General features: G+C 57.9%; 1 protein-coding gene across 1 annotated transcript in view; it reads left to right on the forward strand.

Annotated features, from left to right (window-relative positions):
• The first annotated feature begins 422 nt into the window (after positions 1-422).
• ADGRL1 (adhesion G protein-coupled receptor L1) overlaps positions 423-26,184 on the forward strand; it is a 42,649-nt gene continuing 16,887 nt past the window's right edge. The window contains exons 1-4 of the mRNA XM_069477319.1: positions 423-567; positions 15,911-16,075; positions 19,060-19,273; positions 23,967-24,076. Coding sequence (XP_069333420.1) covers positions 16,006-16,075; positions 19,060-19,273; positions 23,967-24,076 — 394 coding nt within the window. The 5' untranslated portion in view covers positions 423-567; positions 15,911-16,005. The remainder of the gene's footprint in view (positions 568-15,910; positions 16,076-19,059; positions 19,274-23,966; positions 24,077-26,184) is intronic.

Consider the following 26,184-nt stretch of genomic DNA (forward strand, 5'->3'; position numbering starts at 1 on the left):
CCCGGCGGATGGGGCCGTGCGGGCCCCGGAGCGGCGCCGCCAGGCGGCGGGGGCCTGCAGGGGCGCCCGGGCTGCCCCGTTAACCCCTCGGCCACCTCGGCCGTCGGAGGGAGCTGGGAAGTCGCCTGGGCGCACACGTGCCGCCTCCGTCGGGGCCGCGAGCTGCGGGGGAGATGCGGGCCGCTGCTGGCGCCGCCTCGGGGCACTCCGCCTCGCCCCTGCCCCCGGAGCTCTGACACCGCCCCCGCCCCGCCGCCTCCACCGCCTCCCTCCCCGGGAGGGGCGCAGACCCGCTCGCCCCCAGCCCCGAGCCTCCGCCGCCGCGAGGGGGCCGCCTTTGGAGCTGTGTGATCCGCCTTTTTTTTTTTTTTTTTTTAATTTAATTTTTGGTCGGTGGCGGCGGTGCTGGGCCAGGGGAAGGAAGGGACACGGAGGCTGCCCTCGCCCGGCCACCCTCCACCCGCTTTCCCCCTGCCCCGGCTCCGGGAGATGTGCCGGGCGGGGGGCCCGCGTTCACGGAGCCGCAGGAGGGACACGCAGGGCCGACCCCAGAGCAGCGCTGGACAGGTGAGTGTCTGCGGACCCAGGGCTAGGGGGACGCCGCACCTGGGCCAGGTGTGCGCGGGGGGAGGGGGGTGGGAAGGATGGGAGCCAGGGCCTGTCCTGGCCTCGAGGGGGGAAGGGATGCTGGAGCCTTGGGTCACCGCACCTGAGCGGGAGGGGCTTCCCGCACCCCACCCCCACTGGCGAGGGGGCCGGGAGGGGTGGCCCCCACGGAGCGCCCTGGGCGCGGGGGTGCGGATGGGCGGCCGCAGGGTGCCTGGCGGGGGGAGGGGACCGCGAGTGTGCCCGCGCGTGGCTGCGTGTGCCCGCGCGCGCGCCAGCCTTTGTGGGGAAGCGGCGCGGCGGTGCCTGCGTGTCCCCGGTGCGTGTGCGCGCGGGTGCTTGGCGCCCTGTTTGTGTAGGTGTCTGGGTGTGAGCGGAGAGGGTGCGTGTGCGCGCCGCGCGCGGGTCCCAGGCCCCGGAGGAGCCGTGTCGGGGGCTGGCGCCACAGGATGCCGGCTGGGGGTTATTTTTCTCTAGGGGGCTGCGGCGCGGGGGATGGGGAGGGGTCCGTCTGGGTGTCGAGCTGGCTGCAACGCGGGTGGGGGGGCCGCTGTCAGGAGGAGGGGGTGCAGCCAGACAGCATCTTTCCGTGGTACCAGGTTCAGCATGGAAGACTGTCAGGGTTGACCCACCGAGATTATTCGTGCTTTGAGGATGAAGCCCCCACCCCCACTCCCACCCCAGGTGGGCATCGGATAGAGCTGCAGGGGTTAAGTTGTCATCCTCCCATCTGAGGGTCCCGGGGCCAGCGCAGGCCCAAAGTGTGGGGGGTGCTGTGTGTGTACCGGCCATGGCCAGAAAATGACCTCCCAGGCGGGAGCCAGTGTGCCCCCCAGCCCCATCTGAAGACAGCACCCTGCCTGCACCCAGCCCCCACGCACACCCCCGTCCCTGCACTTCCAGTCTAGGTCAGCAGACTGCCCCATCCCTGGCCCACACCTCACTGTGCCTGCCTGTCCCTTCACCCCAGCCCCTCTGCCCCCCAGCTGTGGCAGCTGCATGGGTGTCCCTCCATCCCAGTTTGAGGCAGGACCCCCTTCTTTCGTCCTGGCTTCTGCAGGACTCGGTGTCTGTCTTCCCACATCCCAACATGTGGTGTGCCTGGGGGAGTAGGGGGAGGGGTTCAAAATGGCTGCCAAGATGGCTGGCCGCCTCCTCTCTCTCTCTCTCTCTCTCCCCTCTCTCTCTCCCCTCTCTCTCTCTCTCACAGAGAAGAGGAGAGGAGGTTGGGCAGTGTGGGGACAGGTGTGGGGGACACCACGGGGTAGATGTCTCTTCTGGGCCTGTTCCCCTCCATGCTGCTTGGGGAGAGGCCGCTGGTTTCTACACCCTCTCCAGCACCCCAAGGCTGGCGTGAGCCTGTAACCCGACCGCAGCCCCAGCCCCAGCCCCTTCACCCTGCCTGACAGCCCTCCACCTGCTCCCCTGAGCCTGGCACCCCGAATCGATCACTGGGGTGTCAGGGTGCCCCACAAAGCATGCACACCTGTCATCCTGTTCATCTTCCCCGTGGCCAGAGGAGCCCGGGTCAGGCCCCAGCGCTGGGGGGCAGGTGACTTCTCCCTCCTCCCCGCGCCCCTCCCACTGATGCCGAATTTATTACTTAAAAGTAGGATGAAAACAGGGAGAATAAGAGAAGGAATACAACCTTCATTATCATATCGAGAAAATTATCCGTGATTTTCCTAACTAGCAATTTGCCTGCCATGCGGTTCAGAACTGACTTGCCCATTAATTACAGAGATGAAAAATCATCTGGAAAGCGGAAAAGGGAACTAATTCCGTGGCTGGCAGAGATCGCACCCGTGCATGGAGCCACATACGTGTGTGTGCTCACGTGTGGGTGCTGGCCCCCCTGCTGGTACTGCCACCATCTTCCTCCTGCCCCTTGGTGACCTCCCTGGGGCCTCGCTGCGCCCACCCCATGTGCGTGTGGCTTCTGCCCTTGGGGGCTCAGCTAGGCCCTCCTTCCCTCCCTCCACGGTTTGCCCGTCTCAACCCCCACTCATGGGGGGCTTGTGTACCCCACAATCGCTCATGCTGGTGCCTGCCTTTGGGTTGGAGCCGGCACCATGGTTGGGGGAGGGTAGGGAGCTGGGGACCAGCACACCTGGGCTGGGCAGCCTGCAGGGAGGACGTGGAGGGGGTGGGACTCCAAGCCCGGTGTCTATTCCTAGCCTGCCCAGGGGAGCCCCTCCTCCTGGGGGCGCCTAGGAGGACCCTGTGGGCACACAGAGAGGGTCCCGCGAGTGCTTTGGCCCAGCCAGAGCCTGTTTGCATCAGGTGGTCTGTGCTTGTGGCCGCTGGTGTCTCTACCTGCATGTGGGCTGCGTGCCTGTGTCTGGGGCGTCTGTCCTCCCTGCCCTGCCAGGCTGGCGGCAGAGCGTGTGGCGTGCGGTGCTTCTGCCCCAGTGCAGGTATCTTGGTGGGGGGTGGGGGGCAGGCAGCGGGTACCCCCAGTGAGGAGCAGGAGGAGCAGGGGGCACACTCCCCATCCCCGTGCACCGGTGCAGGGAGCCGGAGCGTCCTCTCTGCCCCCGTCTGCCTCCCCGGCCAGACGTGTGGCCAAGGACACGCAAGGCTCTGGTTTCTGTGTGGGCTCCTCTCTCATGGATCTGATTTCCAGACACCAGACACTTCCCCTCCTCCACCCCCTCCGTGGGGAGCAAGGGGAGGGGCTCTGGGGGTGGGGGTTCCTTGTGTCTGGAACCCCCGCCTCGGTGACCCTGGGGGTGCCTGGGCGAGACAGCGTTCCTCCCAGGCTGGGCTGGGGCTAAGTGCCTGCCGTCGGACGCCCTGATGGAAGAGGAAGGTGGGGTCCCAGGGGGTGGGGTGGGAGGCTAAGTAGCGACATGGGAGGGGGCTCCTGCCGCCCCTGGAGTCCAGTCTTCTGTCGGGTGTCTGACTGTACCTGTGTGTACGTGTTCTCTGCGTGCGTGGCTTGGGTGACAGTCTAGCCAGGGGTGTGTGTGTGGCCACGTGTCCAACAGGCTCATCCTGTGGTCTCTTGTGTGCTGGTGTTTGTGAGTTTTGCAGAGGGGGTGGCTGTGTGCGTGTGCCGTGGGGGGTTCCACGAAGGAGCAGCTGTCTGTGTGCACACATGGGCCTGTCTGCATCTGTGTGCACCTGCAGGCGTGTGCTCAGGTGTGTGTTCTCGGGCTCCTCAGAGCAAGGCTGGATGCACCTCGTCATGCAACCTGCACACGGTCGCCTCGGGTTTTGTCCACCAGGCACCATGCTGGGGACGCCATGGGGGACGGTGGCCATGTTCTGTCCTTGTGGAACTCACAGTCTAGCAACACATATGCAATTTCAGTCAAGGGGCTCCTATGATGGGAGTTGAGGAAGAGGTTTGTGTCTCGCCCTCTGGAGTGGACGGGGTCCCAGCTGGGGAGGGGGGTGCCAGCTGGGGAGGGGGGTCCCAGCTGGGGAGGGCGGCCCCAGACTCTGAGTGCAGCAGCCCCCTCCGCCTGCACCCCGGCACTACAACAGTCCCAGGCTTGGCATCCTGGGGGCGGGCTCCGCACCACTTTCCTCCTCATCCCCTCCTTCCTCGATGCTCTTGCGACATGCTAAGCATGAGCCAGCCCAGGACCTTTGCACTGGCTGTTCCTTGCACCCGAGAGCCTCCCCCAGACATCTGCGAGCTTTTGCTCCCTCACCCCCTTTGGATGTCACCTCCCCCATAACCTTTAGCCCATGTACCCTGTTTAAAATCGCAGCTTCCCACACTCCTTCTGACTTTCCATACAGCCCATGGCTTTTCACATACTCTGTAATTTCCTGGTGTTTTGTGCCCGTTTGTTTACTGTCTGTCTCCCCGGCAAGGATCCAAGGGTGCGGGGATGTTGTCATTTGGCTTTCGGATCTCAGGCACCTAGCCTCATACCTGGCCCCCAGGATGTGTTCGAGAAATCGTACCTGAGTCAATAGGAGGCAGCCCCTCCAAAGGCCTGGAGGTCCCCCGCTCCCTGCCTTGTGACTCTCCTTCAGCCCGGCCCCTGCCCTGCACCTGTCCCTGAGCGCACACCTGTGTGAACTTGGAGGTGGCTTCATGGCGCTGGAGTCTGAGAGGTTATCTTCGTGGGCAGGTGGCTCCCAGCGTAGCTATGTGCACTACAGGGTTAGATCCCAGAGGGGGAACATGGGGACCCTGTGCCCTTGCCAGGAGGTAGGAGCCCCTGGGGTCAAGGCCTAAGCAGGCCCTCCCCCCTCCTCCTGGGGCACAGACCCCAGCCCCTCTCTCGTGGGACGGGACCCTTGTTCGGATCTGCCCTGGCGTGCTAGGGGACTAGCCATACAGAAGCCCCCCCCCCAACAACTTCCCCACCTCCCACTCCAAAATTTGGGGAAAGATAAACATTCAATAAATAGATGCTGAGACTAAAAATAGCCGTGCAAGTCACAAATGGACAAACCAGGAAGGTAGGTGCATTTTCTCCTTTCTGCCCCTCGAGGAGGAGGTGTGGGCAGCTGAGGGGCCCAGGGCTGGCTCTCTAGGACAGGGTTTCCCAGCCATGGCACTCCTGACTTTGGCGCCACTGTGTCATTCTCTGTGGGGGGCCGTCCTGTGCATGGAGGTTGCTTAGGAACAGCCCTGGCCCCCACCCACGAGATGCCAGAAACACCCTCCCCCATTTGTCACAGCTCAGAGTATCTGCAGACATTACTAAACGTCCTGGGGTTGGGGCCAGCAGTGTCCTGGGTTGAGCGCCATGGCTCCAGAGTGGAGATTGGCAAACCTTTCTGCAAACAGCCGGGTCGTAGAGGTTGCAGGTTTGTGGGCCCACGATGGGCTCTATGGCATGTTCTTTATTCTCTTCTTCTGCTCCTGCCTTTGCAAATGTAAAAAGCATTCTTAGCTCACACTAGCTGTACAAAACCAGGCCGTGGTTGGCCGACCCCTGCCCTAGAGCGCCCCCCAGTGGTCTCTGGTGGTGACGGTTGGAGCACCCATGGATTCACCCTCATCGGCACAGGGGCAGCCCTCGTTGGGGGCGCATTTGTGTACTTAAGTGCATGGCGAGTCCCCACACAGTCTGTCCCCAACACCTCCCCATTCTCAGCTCCTCCTACTCTTCCTCCAAACTCACAGCCTCACAGTCACACTGGCTTCCTTGCTGTCCCCAATCTTTAAACAAGCAGTCATGGCCCAGCCCCAGGGCCTTTGCACATGCCATGTTCCCTGCCTGGAACCATCTTCTTTTTGCCTGGATACCTGCCTGGCTCCTCCTTCACATTCGCAGGCCTTTGCTGAAGTGTCATCTTCCCCAGGCGAGGCGGCCTTTTCTGATCACCCCATTTAAAACTGCAAACCCTCCCACCCCCCGCCACCTGCCGACACCCAGCCCTCTTCCTGGCATTTTCCTCCATAACAACACTGGGACATTATAGAATCGACTGCTTTGGTTCTCTTTGTGTCGGTTCCCCAGCATCTGACACATAGTAAGTGCTCCAAAAAAGATACGTGGAATCACCGAGTAATATTTCACAGCCACGCAGTAAGGCCGTCATCTCCCCTGTGGAGAGACAGAGTTCAGAGGACTGACGTGGGTGTCCTGGAGTGCACACAGCTGGGATTTGAACCCGTGACTTAAGGGTGCTATGCCCAGGGCCTCTTCCCTCTTGCCCTGCCAGGCACCCTGCCCCGCTCTGCTTCGGGTCTCTGGGCTGCCCACCCTACTCCTTCACTGCCGGCATCTAGGGGCAACAGGGGTGCCCAAGCCACCTCTGCACCCTCTGTCTTGGGCCCTGTAATTAATTCTTTGCAGCTCTGCTGTGCCGAGCTCAGAGTGCCAGGCTCGGGACTGGACAGCAAACACCATGGAGTGGATGGAAACACATCACAGACCGCTGTGGTACTGACCTGCCCGGATTGGGGGCACAGAGGAGGTGCAAGTCAGGGAGGGCTTCCTGGAGGAGGGGGCTTCCCAGCTGCAACCTGGAGGGAGAAAGTGGAGGGGAGGGAGAGCCTATGGGAGAGAGGGGCTGCCCTGCGGTCAGAGAGAAGGTCGTAGCTCAATGCTATGGGGGGGGAGGGGAGGCTGGAGGCTAACCCTGGGGCTGGGAGTCTGTGTTTTGGTTTGTTCATGGGGCCACCATCAAAAGGAAGATCAGAAGCAGGAGGAAACGTCAGGTTTCTGGCTTTGACAGCCTGGCCGACAGGAAGAAAGGGGCAGATCCCGTCCCTCCTCTGCTCAGAACCCTCTACGGCTCTCACCACACTCAGAGAAAAAGCCAGAGTCCCCCTCCAGGGTCCACAAGGCCCTGCAAGACCTACCCAGTGACACCACCCCCCTGCCACCTTCACCACCTTCCACCCTGCCCCTTGCTCACTGGGCTGCAGCGACACTTTAGCACATTCCTACATTCCTACTGCAGGGCCTTTGCACGGCCATTCCCTCTGCCCAGAGTGCTCTTTCCCCGGGTCCCTGAATGACTCACCTCCTTGAGGTCTCTGTTAAAATGTCACCTTTTTGGGAGGTGTTCCCTGGCCACCGTGTCTACAGCTGCACTCACACATACACCCCCCAAACTCTCTCTCCCCTTGAGGCACGTTTTCTTCCATAACCCTCGTGGCCAGGCGGGAACTCAGTGACTATCCACCGAGTGGACGGTCTGCGCCTTGGGTTTGTTTCGTCTTCATTCACTAAACAAATGAGCAGGCACCGCTCCTTGCCCCTGGCTGGCCACGCAACAACAGCCAGAAAGTCCCAGATGGGGCCTGCTCCTTGAGACCTAGCTGGTGGAAAAGACAGACATTGAACAGCTGAGCCCAAGTCCAATTAGGGGAGCAGAACTGGGGGGGCCCAGCGTGCTGTGAGAGTGGATATGAGAGATACCAACGCAGTCCTGGTGGGAAGAGCCTTTGGAAGGAAGAGGGAGAAGAGAGTAGGGACAGAGGCCTTGGAACTGTGCGTGCGTGTGTGTGTGTGTGTGTGTGTGTGTGACAGAGAGAGGGATGGAGTGGGGGGAAACAGGCACTGCAGGAGGTGCCTGAGCAGACAAGGTGATGGGAAGGTGGCAGGAGACGAGGGCCTGAGATGCCATGTTAAGGCATCAGAGGCAATAGGGAGCCATAGAGGGTTATAGACAAAGAGGGATGCAATGAGGTTGTCATTTTGCAAGGATCATTCTGGCTTCAGGGTGGAGATCAGATGGGGGAAACCCAGGAGGAGGCATTTGAGGGAAAGGGATGCTTTGAACGGCCCCCACCCCCCTGCAGTCCAGCGCTGCTTGGCAGCCAGGGTGACCTTTTAAAGCGTCTTCATCGAACGTTTATACATCAACTTCGTACTTGCACCAGGTGCTGTGCTGGGCCCTGGGGATCCAGCCACAGACAAGACCTAGTATGCAAACCCCACCCTGCAGAGTCAACATCCAGTGGCAGAGAGTTAATAAGCATATAAAGTGCGTGGCGTGCTGGTGAGGAGTACCATGGAGAAATAAAGCCAGGACAGGGTGGAGGAGCACTGGGGCCAGCAGGGTGTCCCCGAGCAGGTGACATCGGAGTAAAGTCCCAAAGCAGACTTGGGAGGAACCGTGAGGGTATCTGGGGAAGAGGGAACAGCCGGTGCAAAGGCCCTGAGGTAGGACTGTGCCTGGTGTTTCCCATTGTGTAGGGCCTTATGGGCCTGGGGGAAGATTTTGGGTTTTGCTCTCAGTGAGGTGGGAGCCACGGAGGGTTCTGGGCAGAGGAGTTAAGTGACTGACTTGGGTGCTCACAGGGGCCCTCTGCTGGCCATGGGGTGAATAGCCTGTAGAGAGAGGGCCGTCCAGGGGGAAGATGGTGGGGCTGGACCAGAGAGAAGGCCCAGGATGGGTGGGGAGTGAGCATATGAAGATGCAGCCGCGGACCTAGGACTGTGCGCTTCTGTCTCTGGGAGGTAGGTCTGTTCGTCCCCGAGTAGGGATGGGGAAACAGGCTCAGAGAGGTCAAGAGTCCCATTTGAGGCCACACAGCAGATTCAGACCTAAGAGCTTTGACTCCCAGCCGCCACTTCCCCAGAGACACATGGATGCCTGAGGGCTTCTTGGAGGTGGCTGGCCACAGGTGGCTGGGTTTGAGGAGTGGGCAGGAGGTGCAGCTAGAGGGCTGTGTGCAGAGGGGCTGGCTAATGCGAGGAAGGGGCGAGGCTGTGAGGGGCCCAGAAATGCCCCCTTCTCCTTGGTGTCTCCTCCCCCCTCCCCAGGCACTCAGACTCCCACCCACTCGAGCACAGAGGGTTGCCGTGGCAACCGCAGGCTAGGGCAGACTAGAGGCGCCCCCTCTCCTCCGACAGCCGGTTCTCCTCCTGTCACCCTCCCCGTCCCCACCCTAGGGCACCCGAGGACAGAGTCTGGGGCCTCAGTGGCCCACCCTGCTGTGCCCACCCTTGAACTTGAGATGGACATGGGGCTTGGACCCAAACACGGAGGCAGGTGGGTGGCCACCAGGAGTGGCCAACTGTGTGACCCAGGAGTTGGACAAGCCTGGGCTTGGGTCCCCATCAGTTCCCACGGGTGAAATGGGGTCATCTGAGACCACTGAGGTGCAAGGTGCGGACAGACCCAGGTGTGGACTCACCTGGTCCCGTGGGCGCAGAACCTGCAGGCGTGTGCAGCTCTGAGAACACGTAGTCACTCGAATGCAGCAGGGACCTGCTTTTTTGGTCCCCAGGGTCTCCCCAGCTCACCAGGCCCGGCCTGGGGGGCCGAGCCTGCCTGGGTTCAGGGCCCACCAACCAGCTGCGTGCCCCTGGGTGTGTCCGCTGTGGGACCTCACTTTGCTCCTCTGTACAGTGAGGGCACGAGCACCACCCGACTTAGTTGTTATGAGGATTAAACGAGCTGCATGTGGACGGTGCTCCGAACGGGACATGGAGGTGTCGGCCACTGTCCCTGGAATCTCGGGCAGTTCCTTGCTGGAGAGCCCGGCTGCACCCCACCCTGGGCGCTTGCTGTTCCTTATGAACAGTTTTCCCATCATTGTGCGGCCTGGGGCCCCGTCTCTGCCTCTGCCTTGCCGTGTCCTGACACCCCTCTGGGTCTCCTAGTGCCGCCCTAACAAAGCATCACAGACTCCCAGCTTTAGCAACAGAAGTTCAGTATGTCACAGCTCTGGAGGTTCAAAGTCCAAGATCAAGGTATCGGCCAGGGTGGTTCTTTCTAAGGGCCACGAGGGAGAATCTATACCAGGACTTCCTCTCGGCTCCTGGGGGTTGCTGGCAATCTTTGGCAATTCCTTGGCTTCTAGAAGCATCACCCGGCTCTCGGCCTTCCGCATCACATGAGGCACTTGTGTGCATGCCTGTCTGTGTCCAGATCTCCCTTTTTTATAAGGGCGCCATTCATATTGGATTAAGATCCGTGCTGATGACCTCATTTGAAATTGATTATCTAAGGACTCCAAATACAGTCACATTCGGGGGTACTGGGCATTAATACTTCAACACATTTTTTTTGGAAGGGGCACAATGTGATCCATGACAGCTCCCCACCCCCACCAAAGCCACAGGGATGGTCGGGCCTGGGCCTCCCACCCACCACGCTGGGCTGGTCCCTGGGGACCTCCTTCTGCACCCCTCAGGCAATGGTCCCCAGCCTGTGCGGGTCAGGTGTGGCCCCCAGGTCAAAGGACAGATGCCCCGTTTCCAGCCGCCTTCACCACCATCCTTAATCACTCACCCTCTGTTCATTCAGTAAATATCTGCTTGGGGACCTACTGTGTGTTCTAGACACCAAGAGCCAACAGTCAGGGAAACCAAGTCCTAGCCTCAGGAGTCTCCGTTCTCCTGGGGGCGGGAGGGTAGAAAGGAAATTTAGAACTAGGCAAGGAAAGTTAGGGGGCAGGGATGTGAGTGATGGGGTTGTGGGCTGAGCTGTGCACCCTCCGTCCCCCAAATTCATATATTGAAGCCCTAACTCCCAGTGTATCTGGAGATGGGGTCGTTAGGGAGGTAGTTAAGGATAAATGAGGTCCTAAGGGTGGGACCCTGCTCGGAGAGGACCAGTGTTCTACTGAGAAGAGAAGGAGAGACGCAGGGATCTTCCTCCCTCGGTGCTGCGCGGAGAAGAGGCCCTGTGCGGACACAGCCAGCAGGCGGCCGTCTGCAAGCCGGGAAGGGAGCCCCCACCAGAAGCTGAATCTGCCGGCACCTCGGTCTCGGATCGGCCTCCAGAACTGTGAGAAAGTAAATTTCTGCTGTTTCAGCCACCCGGTCTGCGGTACTTTGTCACGGAAGCCCAAGTTTACTAATACAGATGGCAATGATGGTGACAAGGGACGATTTGCCCTCTGTATGTGCCAGGCTCAGCCCTGAGTGTTTCCCATGTATGAATTCGTCCTGTTGCACAGCTTTGCCCTGTAAGGTATAAAAACAGAGACACAAGAGGTTACAGGATGACAGGGGCTGGACAGGCAGGCGTGGACCGCAGGGTACCACGATATGGGGTGGCTGAGGCCCGTGTCTGTGTCCCTTTGCAGAGAGCCTAAGGGACATGGAGACTGGGACACAGGCTGAGGCTGTGAGGTGGAAACCAGAGTGGCTGGAGGAGACAGGGCAGGAGCTGGAGGTGTCAGAGGGGTTAAAGCAGGGAAAAACACGTGTCGAGATCGTCTTTAAAAGGACCCCTCTGGAATGGATGACCCCAGAGGACATTATATTCATTGAAATAAGCCAGACACAGAAAGATAAATATCGCATGATCTGGCCAAACGCGGTGGCTCACACCTGTAATCCCAGCACTCTGGGAGGCTGAGGCGGAGGACCACTTGAGCCCAGGAGTTTGAGGTTGCAGTGAGCTATGGTGACACCACTGCAATCCAGCCTGGGCAGCAGAGCAAGACTCTGCCTCAAAAAAAAAAAAAAAAAGGAAAAAAGAAAATCATATGATCTCACTTATCTGTGGAATCAAAAAAAAAAAAAGTCAAACTCATAAAAGCAGAGAGTAGAACGGTGGTTATAGGCTTAGGGTGGGATGAGGGGGTACAAGCTTTCAGCTATAAGCTGAGTAAGTTCTGGAAACCCAATGTACAGCATGGTGACTGGAGCTAATAATAATATGGTATATACTTGAAATTTGCAGAGAGAGTAGACTCAAGTGTTCTCCCCACAATCAACAACAACAAAAAAATGGTAACTAGGAAGAGGTGATGGATGCGTTGTTGATTAGCTTGATTGTAAACATCCTTTTGCTGTGTATACAGATATCAAAACATATTGTACCCCTTAAATATATACAGCTTTTATTTGCCAATTGTAACTCAGTAAACATGGGGAGAAAATTAAAAAAGGACCCTCTGAGGAAACAATCCAAGTATCAATCAACCGGTGGATGAATGAACCAAACATGGTTGGACCACACCGTGGAATATTACACAGCCGTAAAAAAGGAATGACGCATTGATCCCTGCTACGACGCGCATGACCCTCAAAAATATGAGGGTTCTTTATGAAAGAATCCAGACACAAAAGGCCACATAGCATATGATTCTGTTCATGTGAAATATCTAGAACAGGGAAATTCACCGAGACAGAGCTGAGGTTACCAGGGGAAGGGGGCAGGGGGGAATTACTGCTTAATGTGTCCAGAGTTTCTGTGTGAGGAGAAACAAAATAAGTTTTGGAAATATTTTCCAAATCAATGTTCCATATCCACGTGTGACAGCTGTACAACGTTGAAAATGTCAACAATGCCACTGAATTGTAGCACAGGTAATGGTTCAAATGGCTGTGTAATTAACGCCACGGAACTAGACACTTTGAAATGGCTTAAATGGTTAAAAGTATATTATAATTTTTTTCTTAAAAGTCCCCTCTCACTGTCAGGAGATCCCAGGACTTTGGGGGCAGAAGGGCTGGAGGGCAGTTGGGAAGTGGCCAGGGCCCAGGGCTGGAGGGGCAGATGCTGAGGACGGACGGGGTGTCCAGGTGTGGACAGACCCAGGACTTGCTCCTGAGCTGCCGGATTTAGGGGTAAGAGAAAGAAGTCAAGGGTTTCGACTCCTGGGGTTTTGGCCAAAAGAGGGTGGTGGCACCATAGGCTGACACGGGGGGCTTTGTTGTGGTCTGGTCTGATGGAAGGAGCCTTGGAGACCCCAGGGTGTCGGCGGTCAGGGAGAGGCAGGGCTGCAGAGCGAGTGTGGCTGTCACCACGGTCTAGGCGGTGTCTAAAGCCATGAGGCTGGACGGCGAACAGGCTCGGGGACTCCACCTGGGGTCCCAGCATCCCAGCCTGGGAGGGGCAGAGGAGCCACCCTTTGAGACGGTCGCCGTGCTACGGACAGCACCCTCTGAGGGGTCCCGTGCTGGCCCCACCAGCACCCTGCACGTCCGCAGAGCTGGGCAGCTGGGCCCGGAAGCTGAAGAGACCAGCTCAGGGGCACGCGGCAGGGACAAGGCAGAGGCGGGATCTAGACCCCCGTGGGTTGGCTGCGTCCAGCCCCTGGTTTCAGGTGGCCTCCCTGCCATTTTAATGTCCCCTAACCAGTTGAACTTCCTCCTGCTCCGATGCCTGGTTCAGGGGGAAAGAAGGCTCCCTGATGGCCAGGAAGAGAGCGCGGGCCGGAGTCGGTGCCCCGCTGCGCCAGGCCATGGCTGGGAGGCAACAGGGAGAAATGAGGACGCTCCAGAGATGAAGGCGCTCCCCACCCCCAGTGTAAAAGGCTGTGTAGTAACCACCCGAAAGTGCCACAGGTGCTGTCTGCTCGGGGCTGTCGAGTGGGGATTTTGTGGGCTGTGGGGAGGGGGGCGGACAGCTGCTGCAGGGGTGGGGAGGGGGCGTCCAGGGCTGCGCAACAGATATTGCCCTTCCTTGCCCGTGTGGAGACTGAGGCTTGGAGCGGGGTATTCCTGCCCCGTGGACGTGCCTCTCTGGTCTCTATTTATTGAAGACCTGCACCGAGTCCCTGCCCGCCTCACGGGGTTTATGTTCTAGTGAGAAAGGCTGACAACAGACCTGCCAATATAAAAAGGTAATTTTAGGTGCGGTTGAGAGCTGTGAATTAAAAACAGGGAAAGGGATCAGGCACGGTGGCTCACACCTGTAATGTTAGCACTGTGGGAGGCTGAGGCAGGAGGATCACTTGAGGCCAGGAGTTTGAGACCAGCCTGGGCAACATAGCAAGACCCCGTCTCTAAAAAAAAAAAAAAAAAGTAGCTGGGCGTCGTGGTGCGCACCTGTAGTCCCTGCTGGTCTGGAGGCTGAGGCAGGAGGATCGCTTGAGCACAGGAGTTTGAGGTTGCAGTGAGCTATGATGACGCCACTGCACTCTAGCCCTGGTGACAGAGCCAGACCCTGTCTCAAAAACAAACACATGAGCAAAACCAAATAAAAAAATGGAAAAGGATGGCAGATGGGGGCAGTGGGTGGGTGCTGTTTTGTTGGGGGGGAGCAGGGCAGGTCATCTGCTGGGGTGACCTTGTACTTGAGCCCTGAATGATGAGAAGCCCCAGCTGACATGTGGGGACCCTGGGAGAACATTCCAGGCAGAGGGAACAGCCCAGGCAAAGGCTTGGGGGCCAGAAGGGGGTTGGAGCTAGAATGTTCCATGAACAGGAGGGAGGAAGAGGGGCTTGGTGGCGCCAGATCGTCCATGTCCTCTAGGCTGTGGTGAGGAACCAAGACCCCAGCACAGAGCCGAGGGGAAGGTCACTGTTCAGATCAAAATCCCTTAGCTCTGAGCAGAGGGTGCATTGGGGGGCAGGCGGGGAGGCCAGGAAGGAGGAGGCTGGGACAACGTCCAGGTGTCGTGGGATGGTGGCCTGGTCCCAGGTGGTGATGCTGTGGGCCAGAGGTGGGCAGAGCCCATAGGACCTGCAGATGGAGACTTCGACAGGGACGGCAGGGAAGGTGAGGAATTGGGGCAGATTCCTAGGTTTAGAGTCTGAGATTCATTCATTCATTTAACAAATAATTCATTGCTGTGTGCCAGGCCTGTTCCAAAAGTTGGCGATATGGCTGTGAACAAAACAATTTAATGATCCCTGCCCCGTGAAGGTGATGTTCCATACACCAGATAAATAATTAGGTTTGGACAAAAGCCCGGGGAGCCAGCCCTGTGGATAACCAGCGGCAGAAGCTACAGGCGGAGGAAGCAACAAGTGCAAAGGCCCTGGGGCGGGGCCTGGTGCGGCCCAGGAATAGCAGGAGTGGCTGGAGCAGAAATGGGGTTGGGGGGCTCACTAGGCCTTCATTTCGCAAAGGCTTTGGTTTGGGGGGGAAACAGTAGTTGGGGCTCTGTTGAGAGATTCCAGACTGGAAGTAGGAGATTTGGAAAGTTCTGGCCCAGCAGTGGTATGGAGACGCTAGGGCAGCCTGGGATGGGACAGGCCGGGGTGATGGCCGGAGAGGACAGAGGGCCCACTCAGTGAATGTGTGTTCCTAGCAAGTTCCTGGTGGGGCTGATGCTGCTGGGCTGGGGCCACAGCTGGACACCCAGGGTATAGTTAAAGGAAAGAGCTGAGGGCGGACATCTATCTGGGTGTGCGACCCTGAGTGGATCCGGGGAGACTGAGGCAGCGAGAGAGGTGAGAAGGAGCAGCCGGGAGGGAGGGAGGAACGTGTCAGGACCGAGCTCTGTGCCTGCAGAGCCGCTGTGCCCGGGGACGGACCGGGCAGGGGCGGGGAGGAGGGCAGCGGAGGGCACACAGCCCCTCTCCCCCTCCCCCTGCTCCCCGAGGGAGGACAGCATCCCCCCTCCGCACCGCCTGCCTGTCTCCAGCTTACCCCGAGGGTCCCCCGTAGGGGAAAGAGGGGGACTCAGGCGTCCCTGGCTCCTGATCTGTGGCGCCAGCCAGCTGGATTCTAATTAGCTACCAGAACGCAGGCGACAGGAAGCAGGGGCTGGGGCTGGGGCTTGGATTCCTGCCCAAGACAGGGAGGCTCCAAGTTGGGGCCAGCACGCCTGGGTCCCCCACCCAGGAGGACGTCAGCTACCTTCCTCCTTGCTCATGGGCGAGGGTGCCGGGCAGGAGAGGTGGGGGGCTCAGGGGTCAGGGATGGACAAGAGGCTTCAGGAGGGTCCAGGGCTTTCCTGGGACACCCCGATGAGCTGCCCCCAAGATAAGAGGATCTTCTGGGAATTTCCAGCGGGGAAAAGGTGGAAGCCCGTTTGGTCCGAGGTGCCCCAGATGGGTGGGTCTGTTTGCCGGGGTATGGGAAGGGGGTACAGTGTGAGCTACGGCCCCTGGAGGGTGGGGTGGCCCTGTCAGTTGAATGCCGACCCCGTGGTCTATGGGATGGAGCCCTTGGCCAGCAGCAGGAGGACGGGGGGTGGCGCAGTCACCCCCGCACGCCGCTCACTCTCCCCATCTTCCCCCAGGCTGGTGGGCCAGGCCGTGGTGCCCACCAGGTGATGCGGGGCGAGGCCCCCCGCACAGGCCACTGAGAGTCCTGGACGCACCCCCGGCCGCCGCCATGGCCCGCCTGGCCGCAGTGCTCTGGAGTCTGTGTGTCACCGCCATCCTGGTCACCTCGGCCACCCAAGGTAGGTGCTGCTGGGGCCGGGGAGGGGAGATAAAATGTAGAGATCCCTGCCGACCACCTGGTAAAGAACCACACCCCAGACTGAGGCTGGACCAGGCTGGAGGAAGACCCTGTGCAGCCCCTAATGCCACCAAAGTGTCCTTGGACCATCCCCTCACCCGGAATGAGTCAGCCAGGCCAGGGCACCAGGGACCATCCCACTGTGGCCCCTGGGACCAGGACGGGCCTTCCTGGTGAGCTGTTCCGTGTGCGTGTGTCTCTCTCTCGCTGTGATTACATCTCGAGGCTCTCGCTGGGAAGAAGGCTTAATTAAAGCATGCCCGCTGACGTTTATTTAAAAACAACTAATTACCCGGCTCGGCCCTGTGCCGGCCCTGGGATCCTGCACACGCCACAATTAGTGCCCCAAGCCTGCCCGCCCACCCTCACCGATTACTCAATTACTGTCCTCATGGCGGGCCCAGGTGGGGACAAGGGCAGGGTGAGAGAGGAAGAGAGAAGCGCCCCTCGACCTGGGCTGTGCCCCCTGCCCGCCCTGCCATGCCAGTGTGAAGGGTACCGGGGGTGGACCCAGTTCCAGCCCCAAAGGTGGAGGACTGTGCCCTGGGGACTTGGCACTGATCCAGTCGGCTGGAGCCTCACTCCCCTGGCGCCGTGTTCTCTGCCCATCCGGGTCCTGCCCTATAGCCCCAGCTGGGCCGGGAAGGGCTGCTTCCTCCCCCAGACCCGTCTGAGCCAGCCCTCCACCCCCAGCCCTCCCTCCCAGGCCCGGGAAAGCTAAAATTAGACGAGGAGGCAGATGGTGCTAGAGGAACACATGTAAAACTTTCCCCCCGCTGGGACTCAACTCACCCCAGAAAACCCCAGGGGCCTCGCTGCCATGCCTCTGGGTATCCGGTCGGCGTCGGAAGGACCAGATCTCTGAAAACGCCTGGCTCTGCTGCCATGGTGTGAAAGTGCCCCCGTGAAAGCCCACATGCACCTACAAGCCACGGTCCCCATATCGGAGCCTCGGGCCCCTCTCTGCACCCCCACTTCCCGCCACCATCCTGCAAGGCCTAGCTGGGACCAGTGCTGGGAGGTGCTGCCCTGGCTGGCGTGGACCTTGCCAAGGCCCTGCTGTTGTGCAAAGACTAACCGCCTTAATAATATTCATAATAACAGTAATTAGCATTCATACCATCTCACCGAGTACGGCTTGCACACATTAACGCCCCGGATCCATTGCAACGGCCCTATGAGATGAGAATTGTTCTCACTGCCCCTCAGGGGAGGGACAGAGGCACAGAGACAGTCAGTGACTTGGATGAGGGTACAGCCGGGAGTGGCCGAGCTGGCATTCCAACCCCAGCCGGCTGTCTGGCTCCCAAGGCCAAGCTCTCAGTCCCCGTGTGGCACAGGATGATGGCTGACAGGGAACGACACGGCTCGTACCAGGAGCTGGGCCTGCCCAGGGCATGTCCCTTCATTGTCACAGGAGGTTTCCCAGATAATAATAGGGAAGCCCCTCACTGAAGAACCCCCCCTTGTGCAGGGCCCCATCCTTCAAGAGCATTTTCTAGGACATAGAATCCGTGTGGTACTACGTTGGGCTGTAGATGCCCATTTTCCAGATTGGGAAACTGAGGCTTGGGGAAGCTACGGCAGGGGCTGTCCAAACTTGAGTGTGCATCAGAATCACCTGGTGGGCAAGTAGCCCGAAAGGCTCCTGGCCTAGAATCTGCATTCTGAACCAGGTGATGCTGTGGGTCCCCAGGCTACACCGTGCCTGCCCCGGCAGCTGGGAAGTGGCAAAGCCAATGTAGAAACCTCAGCGCATTCCTGTACTTTCTCTGCTCCTTGTGCGGGGCAGTGTGACGTTAGGGTAGTCTCCCAGGCCACCCTCACTTTTGACACCAACCGCAAGTTCAGGGGTCCCCCAGACCACACTCAAGTTTGATGACACACTAGAAGGACACAGAATTCAATGGAAGATGTTATGCTCATGGTTGCAGGTTGCCACAGCAACAGGATACAGATTATAGTCAGCCAAGGGAAGAGGGCATGGGGCAGCGTTCAGGAAAGTTCCATGCACAGAGCTTCCAGTTGCCCGCTGCCCGGCCAGTGGAGCAGTGGACAGCGTTAACCCTCCTAGCAGCGATGTGTGACAACACACATGGTGTCGTGCCAGCCGGGGGGGCTGCCCTGAGCCTCAGTGTCCAGGGTCCTTACTGGAGCCTGGTCGTGTCAACACGGTTGACCTAAAGCTCCAGCCCCTGCAGAGATCAGCTGATACCACATGACCCAAAACTCCCACCCTAAGTCACATTGTTAGTGTGCTCGTTTGCTAGGGCTGCTGTGACAAAGTTCCACGGACTGTGCGGCTTACACAAGAGAAATGCATTGTCTCGTAATCCCGGAGGCCTGCAGCCTGGGGTCGCGGTGTCGGCACGGTTGGTGCCTTCAGAGGCCTCACTCCGTGGCTCGAGCGTGGCCGTCTTCTCCCCATGTTGCCACGTCATCTCACCTCTGTCCATCTCCCTGTCCACATTTTCCCTTTTTTTGAGGCCCCCAGTCATGTTGGATCGGAGCTCACCCCAATGGCCACGTTTTAATTTGATGACTTCTGTAACGATCCTATCTCCAAATAAGGTCACATTCTCAGGTACCAGACTGACAACTTCAGCGTATGAATTTGTGGAGGGACACAGTTTAACTGTGGACTGTCCGATGGGGAAAACATGCTTTTATCAGGAGGGACACTCCGGGGGCTTAGAGGTCACTTCCTGGGAGCTGAGAGCGAAGGCCAGACTCTCTTTGGGCCAGATAAACGTCTTTACTGCACAGGCGGGCACACTGAGAAGCCCATTGTACAGCTGAATAAACTGAGGTTCCCATCGCCAGCTTTAGAGGTGGTCCCTCCTCTGAGGCCAGCAAGTGGGGTCTTCCCTTCTTGGCCTGGGCTCCGCTAAGCGTGACACCACAGCCACCCCCATTCTCCCACAGGCCTGAGCCGGGCTGGGCTTCCGTTCGGGCTGATGCGCCGGGAGCTGGCGTGCGAAGGCTACCCCATCGAGCTGCGGTGCCCGGGCAGCGACGTCATCATGGTGGAGAACGCCAACTACGGGCGCACGGACGACAAGATTTGCGACGCTGACCCTTTCCAGATGGAGAATGTGCAGTGCTACCTGCCGGACGCCTTCAAGATCATGTCGCAGAGGTGAGTAGGCGTCCAGGCGGGTTTCTGAATAGGCGTTCAGCGCTGGTCTCCCGGCTGGCGCACCCCGCTCGCCTTTAGTCTTGATTTATTTTTTTGTGACACGGGTCTTGCTTGTGTGTGACTGTGTCTGAGTGTGTTTAAGTGTCTGTCTGGGAGCAGGTGTGTGGGTGTGGGTGGCCGGGAGTGCATGCGGATGTGGTGGCGTATCCCAGGATGTGGTGGCGTACCCCAGGCTGACCGCATGTGCGGAGCTGCAGCAGCCTCTGTCACCCACAGCCAGTGCCCCTAGAGCCAGTCGACCTTCCCTCCAAATTACGCCCAGACTGTGACCCCTGCAACCCTGGCCACCTCGCCCCGGCGTTGCTGCGGTAACCTCCTGCCTGTTGGCCTTGCCCCCTTCTTACCTGCTACTGTCCTCCCTACGTCAGCCAGCGGGCACCTGTGAACACCTGAATCGGGTCCCGTCCCTCCCTTCCTGACCACAACTGTAGCTCCCCATTTCCGAACCCCCTTTCCTGCTTTCTCTCCCTCCTAGCCCCGCCTCCCATCCATATTTCTGATATTTTGCCTCTTTATTGTGTCTATTTTGTGTCTTCCCTCACTGGGCAGTCAGCCCCCCCCTCCCCCCCCGAAGGACAGGGAGTTTTGTCCGCAGGCAGGTAGGTACACAGCAGGCGCCTACAGGATGTCTGCCAAGTGTCAGAGAGAGCGCAGGGTTCCTCTGCTCCAGGACCCAGAGCATTTCGAATGGCAAAGGGGAAGGTGGGCTGGGCCAGCCCAGAATGTCACTGCAGGAGGGGGAGGGGGGTCACTGCCAGCCTCAGGAGAGGCTGGGGCAGGGGATGGGTGTGGTCATGTGGCCGAGACAGGCAGGCTGGGCTGGAGCCGCCTCATCTCCTTCCCACCATTTCTCTCTCAAACTTCCATCCTCTTCCAGCAATCCTGGCCCTCTGCCCGCCTTCCTATCTCGTGACACCCCTGCCTGGGCATTTCCAGTCCAGCCTCCCAGCCTTTGCTTAGACTGTGCCCTTCCTCCTGCCTCCCCAAGTGCTCCCTGCTGACTTCATTCATTTGCCACCAGCTCTGGGGGCTGAGCTATTCTCCACGTCTCTCCAGCACCTACTAAGGCATCTGGCCCAGTTCCACTGCGCATGGGGAACACTGAGCAGTGTAGTTCCTGGGGCCACGTCCGGAAGGACTGACTTGTGTGGAGGGGTCTCAGTCCTGCTTCTTCTGCCGAGTCCCCAGTCCCCCCCCCCGCCACCATCAAAACCTGGAGGCTCTTTGTATCAGTTAAGGTTGTAGCTAAGCCACTCTGGTAGGATACCCCAGAATAAACACATCCACCTAAACTAGATCAGAATGGAGAATCACCCTCCCCGCTGGCACCAGCTTCTCTGTCTCCGCCTCCCCAAGCTCAGCCCTTTAAAGGCATATGCCGCGCCCACTCCCGCCTCATTGGCCAGAGCTAGGTCACGTGCACTTCCGGCTGCAGGGGAGGCTGGGCTACGGAGTCTCCAGGTGGAAGCCGCAGGAGGTTTCCTTTCATTCAGGTGCCAAGTAAACAAATAAGTATTTATTCATTCATTTACTTATTTATTTTAAACTGACAGGATAGTGCAATTTATTTTTAATGGACTAAAATTAACCGTTTTAAAGTGAACAATTCAGCTGGGCACAGTGGCTCACGCCTGTAATCCCAGCACTTTTGGAGGTGGAGGTGGTAAGATCGCTTGAGGCCAGGAGTTCAAGACCAGCCTGGGCAACATAATGGGACCCCATCTCTACAGAAAATTTAAAATATTAGCCAGGCGTGGTGGTGCGTGCCTATACTCTTAGCTACTAGGGAGGCTGAGGCAGGAGGATCACTTGAGCTCAGGAGTTGGAGGCTGCAGTGAACTATGATAGAGCCACTGCACTCCAGTCTGGGTGACAGAGCAAAACCCTGTCTCTAAAAAATAAACAATTCAGTTGCATTGAGCACTTTGACAATGTTGTGCAACCAGCACTTCTACCTACTTCTAGCACATTCCATCACCCCAAAAGGAAACCCCATACCCATTAGTAGTCATTCCCCTTTTCCCCCTAACCCCAGCCCCTGGCAGCCGCTGACCTGCTTTCCGTCTCTACGGATCTGCCCGTTCTGGGCATTTCATATAAATGGAGTCGCACACCGCGTGGCCTTTTGTGTCTGACTTCTTTCACTCGGCATCATGTTTTCAAGGTTCATTCATGTTGTCGCGTGTGGTGTGTATCGGTGCTTCATTCCTTTTGATGACTGAATAATATTATAATATATTGTATGGATATGCCACATTTTGTTTATCCATTCATTCGTTGGTGGACATTTGGGTTGTCTCCACTTTTTGGTGATTGCGAATAGTGCTGCTGTGGACATGCGCGTACAAGGATTTGCTTGGACACCTGCTTTACGTTCTTTTGGGTACAGATGTCCCTCCCTTATCCACTGGGGAAACGTTCCAAGACCGCTAGTGCAGCAGTCCCCAACCTTTTTGGCACCAGGGACTGGTTTCAGGGAAGACAATTTTTCCATGGATGGCGGCGGGGGAGGGAGGGGCTGGTTTCAGGATGATTCAAGTGCATTAAATTTATTACATTTGCAGCCGCTCCCCAGCGCTAGCATCACGACCTCAGCTCCACCTCACATCATCAGGCATTAGATTCTCATAAGGAGGCGCAACCTAGATCCCTGGCATGCGCGGTTTACGCTAGGGTTTGCGCTCCTATGAGAATCTAATGTCCCTGCTTATCTGACAGGAGGCAGAGCTCAGGCAGTGATGTGAGCAACGGGGAGCAGCTGTAAAGACAGATGAAGCTTCGCTTGCTCCCCTGCCGCTCACCTCTTGCTGTGCAGCCCAGTTCCTAACAGGCCTCAGACTGGTACCGGTCTGCAGCCCAGGGGTTGGAGACCACAGCCCTTGTGGATGCCTGAAACCACAGATGGCATGGAACCTTGTATATGCTATGTTTTTTCCTATACATACCTACCTAGGATACAGTTTAATTTGTAAACTAAGCACAGCAGGAGATTAACAACAACTGATAATTAGGCCAGGTGTGGTGGCTCACTCCTGTAATCCTAGCACTTTGGGAGTCCAAGGTGGGAGGATCACTTGAGTCCAGGAGTTTGAGAGCAGCCTGGGAAACAGCAAGACCCTGTCCCTACAAAAAATAGAAAAATGAGCCAGGCGAACTGGCGCACATCTGTAGTCCCAGCTATTTGGGAGGCTGAGGCAGGAGGATGGCTTGAGCCCAGGAGTTGGAGGTTGCAGTGAGCTATGATGACGCTACTGCACTCTAGCTGGGGTGACAGAGCAAGACCTTTTCTTGAGAGAAAAAAAAAAAAATGAAAACAAAAAACCTGATATTTAAGTTATTATTAGTAAAGTATTAATAAGTAAAATAAGGGTTACTTGAATACAAGCACTGCAGTACTGTGACAGATCTAATAATGGAGACGGCTGGCAGTGACCAACGGGGGGGTAGCGGTTACAGCATGGACATGTCCCGGACAGCATGAGATCTCATCATGTTGCTCAGGATGCCACGCAATTTAAAACTTATGAATTGTTTATTTCTGGAATTTTCCATTTAATATTTTCAGACTGAGGTTGACTTTGCGTAACTGAAACCGCAGAAAGTGAAATCTCAGAAAAGGGGGGACTGTTTATTATGCGTACCAAAGAGTGGAATTGCTGGGGCAGACGGTAACTGTTTAACCTTTTGAGGCCAGTGTTCTATATTTAAAGAAGAGGTTGGGACCGATCGGTATGGACAGACCCTCCCATGCCCTGTTCCCCGCTCCCCGCCCACTTCTTTATCTCTCCCTGCCTGCTAGATCCTTGGCCATTTCTGGAGTTTCTGTGTCAGTGTTTAGCACTCACTGGTTACGGGCAGGACTGAAGGGGAGGCACGGGGACCGCCTCTGCCCCATACCCCTTGGGGCACTACTTCCTGCACGCCCCGTCCTGCCTGACCCAGACTTAGCCTGCTCCAAGGAAGGAGGCCCCTGACTGCAGGGACACACAGCAGATGTGACACATCTCTTTGTTGTTAAACGGGTCCCCCTTTACGTGCTAGTCGGATCCCTGGAAAGTTGACAGAGGAGTTGTGTCTCAGGAATGGAGAATGGCTTTCCCATAAAGACTCTCTCGCGGCTGCTCTGGCTGCAGATCCTCACAGCACTGTCCGAACGGTGGGACATGTCCACGAGATGGTCTGAGGTGGACACGGCCGGACCCTGTGAGCATTTCCTTGAGAGTACTTTTGCAAAGACACCGCTTCCTGTGTGTGGCTTCACTTGTATTCCTCTTCAGTGGACAGTGCAGGAGCTTTAAAGTCAATTTTTAAAGAAAAATACCAACGATGTAATAGTATCAGCGTCACTCAGATAGATTGAGAGTGACAAAGGGTGGCCAGGAAAGCACTGCCTGTGGGGTGACGCCTTCATCCCAGCCTCGAGCGCTGTGCCAGGGCTGAAAGTAGAAGAGCCCTGTCTGGTGGGAAGGAGAAAGCAGGCAGGAAACAGAAAACGATACCCACGCATGGCCTCTGGGCTTGGTTTCCAGCTCCCCGGCACCTTCCCAATTTGGGGGTGTCTGTTCCCCTCCTGACCCTGGAGGCCCTCTGGGTGTAGGTCTGTCTTTCCCAGCACCCTGTCTCTCTTCTGCAGGTGTAACAATCGCACCCAGTGCGTGGTGGTTGCTGGCTCTGACGCCTTTCCTGACCCCTGTCCTGGGACCTACAAGTACCTGGAGGTGCAGTACGACTGTGTCCCCTACAGTGAGTCATCTTGTTCCTTGTGCGGACGTGGGCCCTTCCCCCTATGGAGCAAGCGAGGAGGAGACACCTTGACCCACCACCACACATGTGCACGCATGCACCGGGCCTGGGCACAGGGGGGACAGCTGGGCCTGCCCTCTCCCTCACGCGTTGCTTCTCCCAGACACCGTGGTCCACACTTGGTGCCTGCTCCCCTGCCTCACAGCCTCTGCCCCTTCCATGGGGGCACCTCCTCCAGCTCTGGTTCCCCGGCCCACTCACCTCACTGCTTCACGTGCCCCTGCTCATTTACGTACTTCCAGACCATGCTCTTGTGCTCTGCTTGGCACACTTAATCTCTCTTTGCCCTTGGCCTTGCTGCCCTTCTCATTCCTCTGCCTCCCTCCTCTGCTCACATCCTTCCCTTCCTGAGCCCCCGCAGGTACCTTCCCTTCCCTCTCACTCACCACCCCCGCCCCACCCCCGCCTCTTTCAATTCCCTCTCCTTCCTCTCATCGTCCTCACTCCCCACACGCCTCTACTCCTGCTCTTCTCGGTCACGGAAGCTGGACTTTACACCCATAGAGACACAGACCACCCTCTGAGGCCTGGTGGCAGATCTGGTGTGAAGGGCTGCGGGCATTTTCAGTAGATTCTTATCTCCCAGTTGGTTTGCCCATTACCGTGATAGCACTTCCTGTCTACGGAGGAAGTGTCGCCATCTTGGATGGAGGCTGGCCTCCCAGAAGCCTGAGGAATGTGATATGGGGAGCCAGAAGCCTGGCTGTCTTACACCTGGCAAGGGGGAGCAGACAAAGACAGGGTCTCTCCTCCTCAGCACCCGCCCTTAACACTGCCCTTCTTTCCTGCCCTCTTTCTTCCCTCCCTCGTCCCCATCACCCTTCCCTTTCCTCCCCTACCAGGCTCCATGTAGCCAACTTGGAGGTAGGGCCTCCGGGCAGAGGGGGGAGGAGGCAGGGCCACTAGGGTGTCTGAGTGTGGCGGGCAGGGGCAGGGGACCAGGAGACCCTGTAACTCTCCCCTCCTGCCCCCTCCTTCCCCCCCAACCTTTGATTTCTCCTTGCAGGTGACTCGATGACGCTGGGGGAAACAGGATCCCTTATGTGCTTCCATAATTTTCTTCTTTTACTTCTTGCCCTTTCCTTTCAGTGCCTGAGGCCTTCAGCTACCACCTGAGGGGGATGCCCATCTGCTCGTTGAAGCCTCCCCACAGCACTGGGGACACTGCCCGCCCCCGGGGCTGGGGCAGCAGGGAAGGTGGGCGGGAAGCAGTGAGCTTAGCGTAGAGGGCAAGTCAGCTGGGCCTAGGTTTGAGGCTCAGCTGGGCTCTTGAATTTTCTGGCTCTGAACCCTTGAGCTAGTGACTTAATTTCTCTGGGCAGCGGCAGAAGGAGGCATGAGTTCATGAGAGGATACGTGAGAAGCGCTCGGCCCAGGGCCGGCCACAGAGTCCGCTCCCAGTGGCAGAGTTTTGAGTGCTGAATGTCAAGTCCCCAAGGGCAGAGTCTCCATCCTCACCCCCCGGGCGCCCAGACCCGTGCCTGGTTCAGGAAGTGCTCAGTAATGGTACGGATGCTCTCTCAGCCAGCTGAGCCTGTGTATGCATCTGGGTGGGGGGAGATCAAAAGCCATCCCAGGGATGCTGCGAAGAGTAGGGACAATGTGGGTAAAACTCACGTGTGGCCCGAGCCACATTTCCTGCTTCTGCCAGCCATGTGGCCGTGGCCCTGTGGCTTCACTTCACTGGGCCTCATTTTCCCCATCTATAGACAGGGTTCTGGAAAGACTGGCTGCGAGCGCCTGGTGCAGGTCCTGGCACCTCACAAATGTGGGACACTTGGCATGCGTGACCGTTTTGCCAGTACTCGTAATGCCTCTCACCAATTATTATTATTACTGCTGCGGTCATCAAAATAAAACTAACAACGGATGATGGACCCAACTCCTCCGGGGGCAAGCCAGATTAAGGGCAGGCAAAAGTCCCTGGTCCAAGTGGAGTCCAAAGCAAGTCGGTGACACTCAAAGAAGAAGAAGCAGAAGAAAGCTTAGAGGGCCTGGGAGATGAGAGAGACCCTGGAGCCGAGCCCTGAAGTGTGGTCCAGGAGGCA

Source organism: Eulemur rufifrons, chromosome 2, assembly GCF_041146395.1.
Source record: "Eulemur rufifrons isolate Redbay chromosome 2, OSU_ERuf_1, whole genome shotgun sequence".
Taxonomy (NCBI): Eukaryota; Metazoa; Chordata; class Mammalia; order Primates; family Lemuridae; genus Eulemur; species Eulemur rufifrons.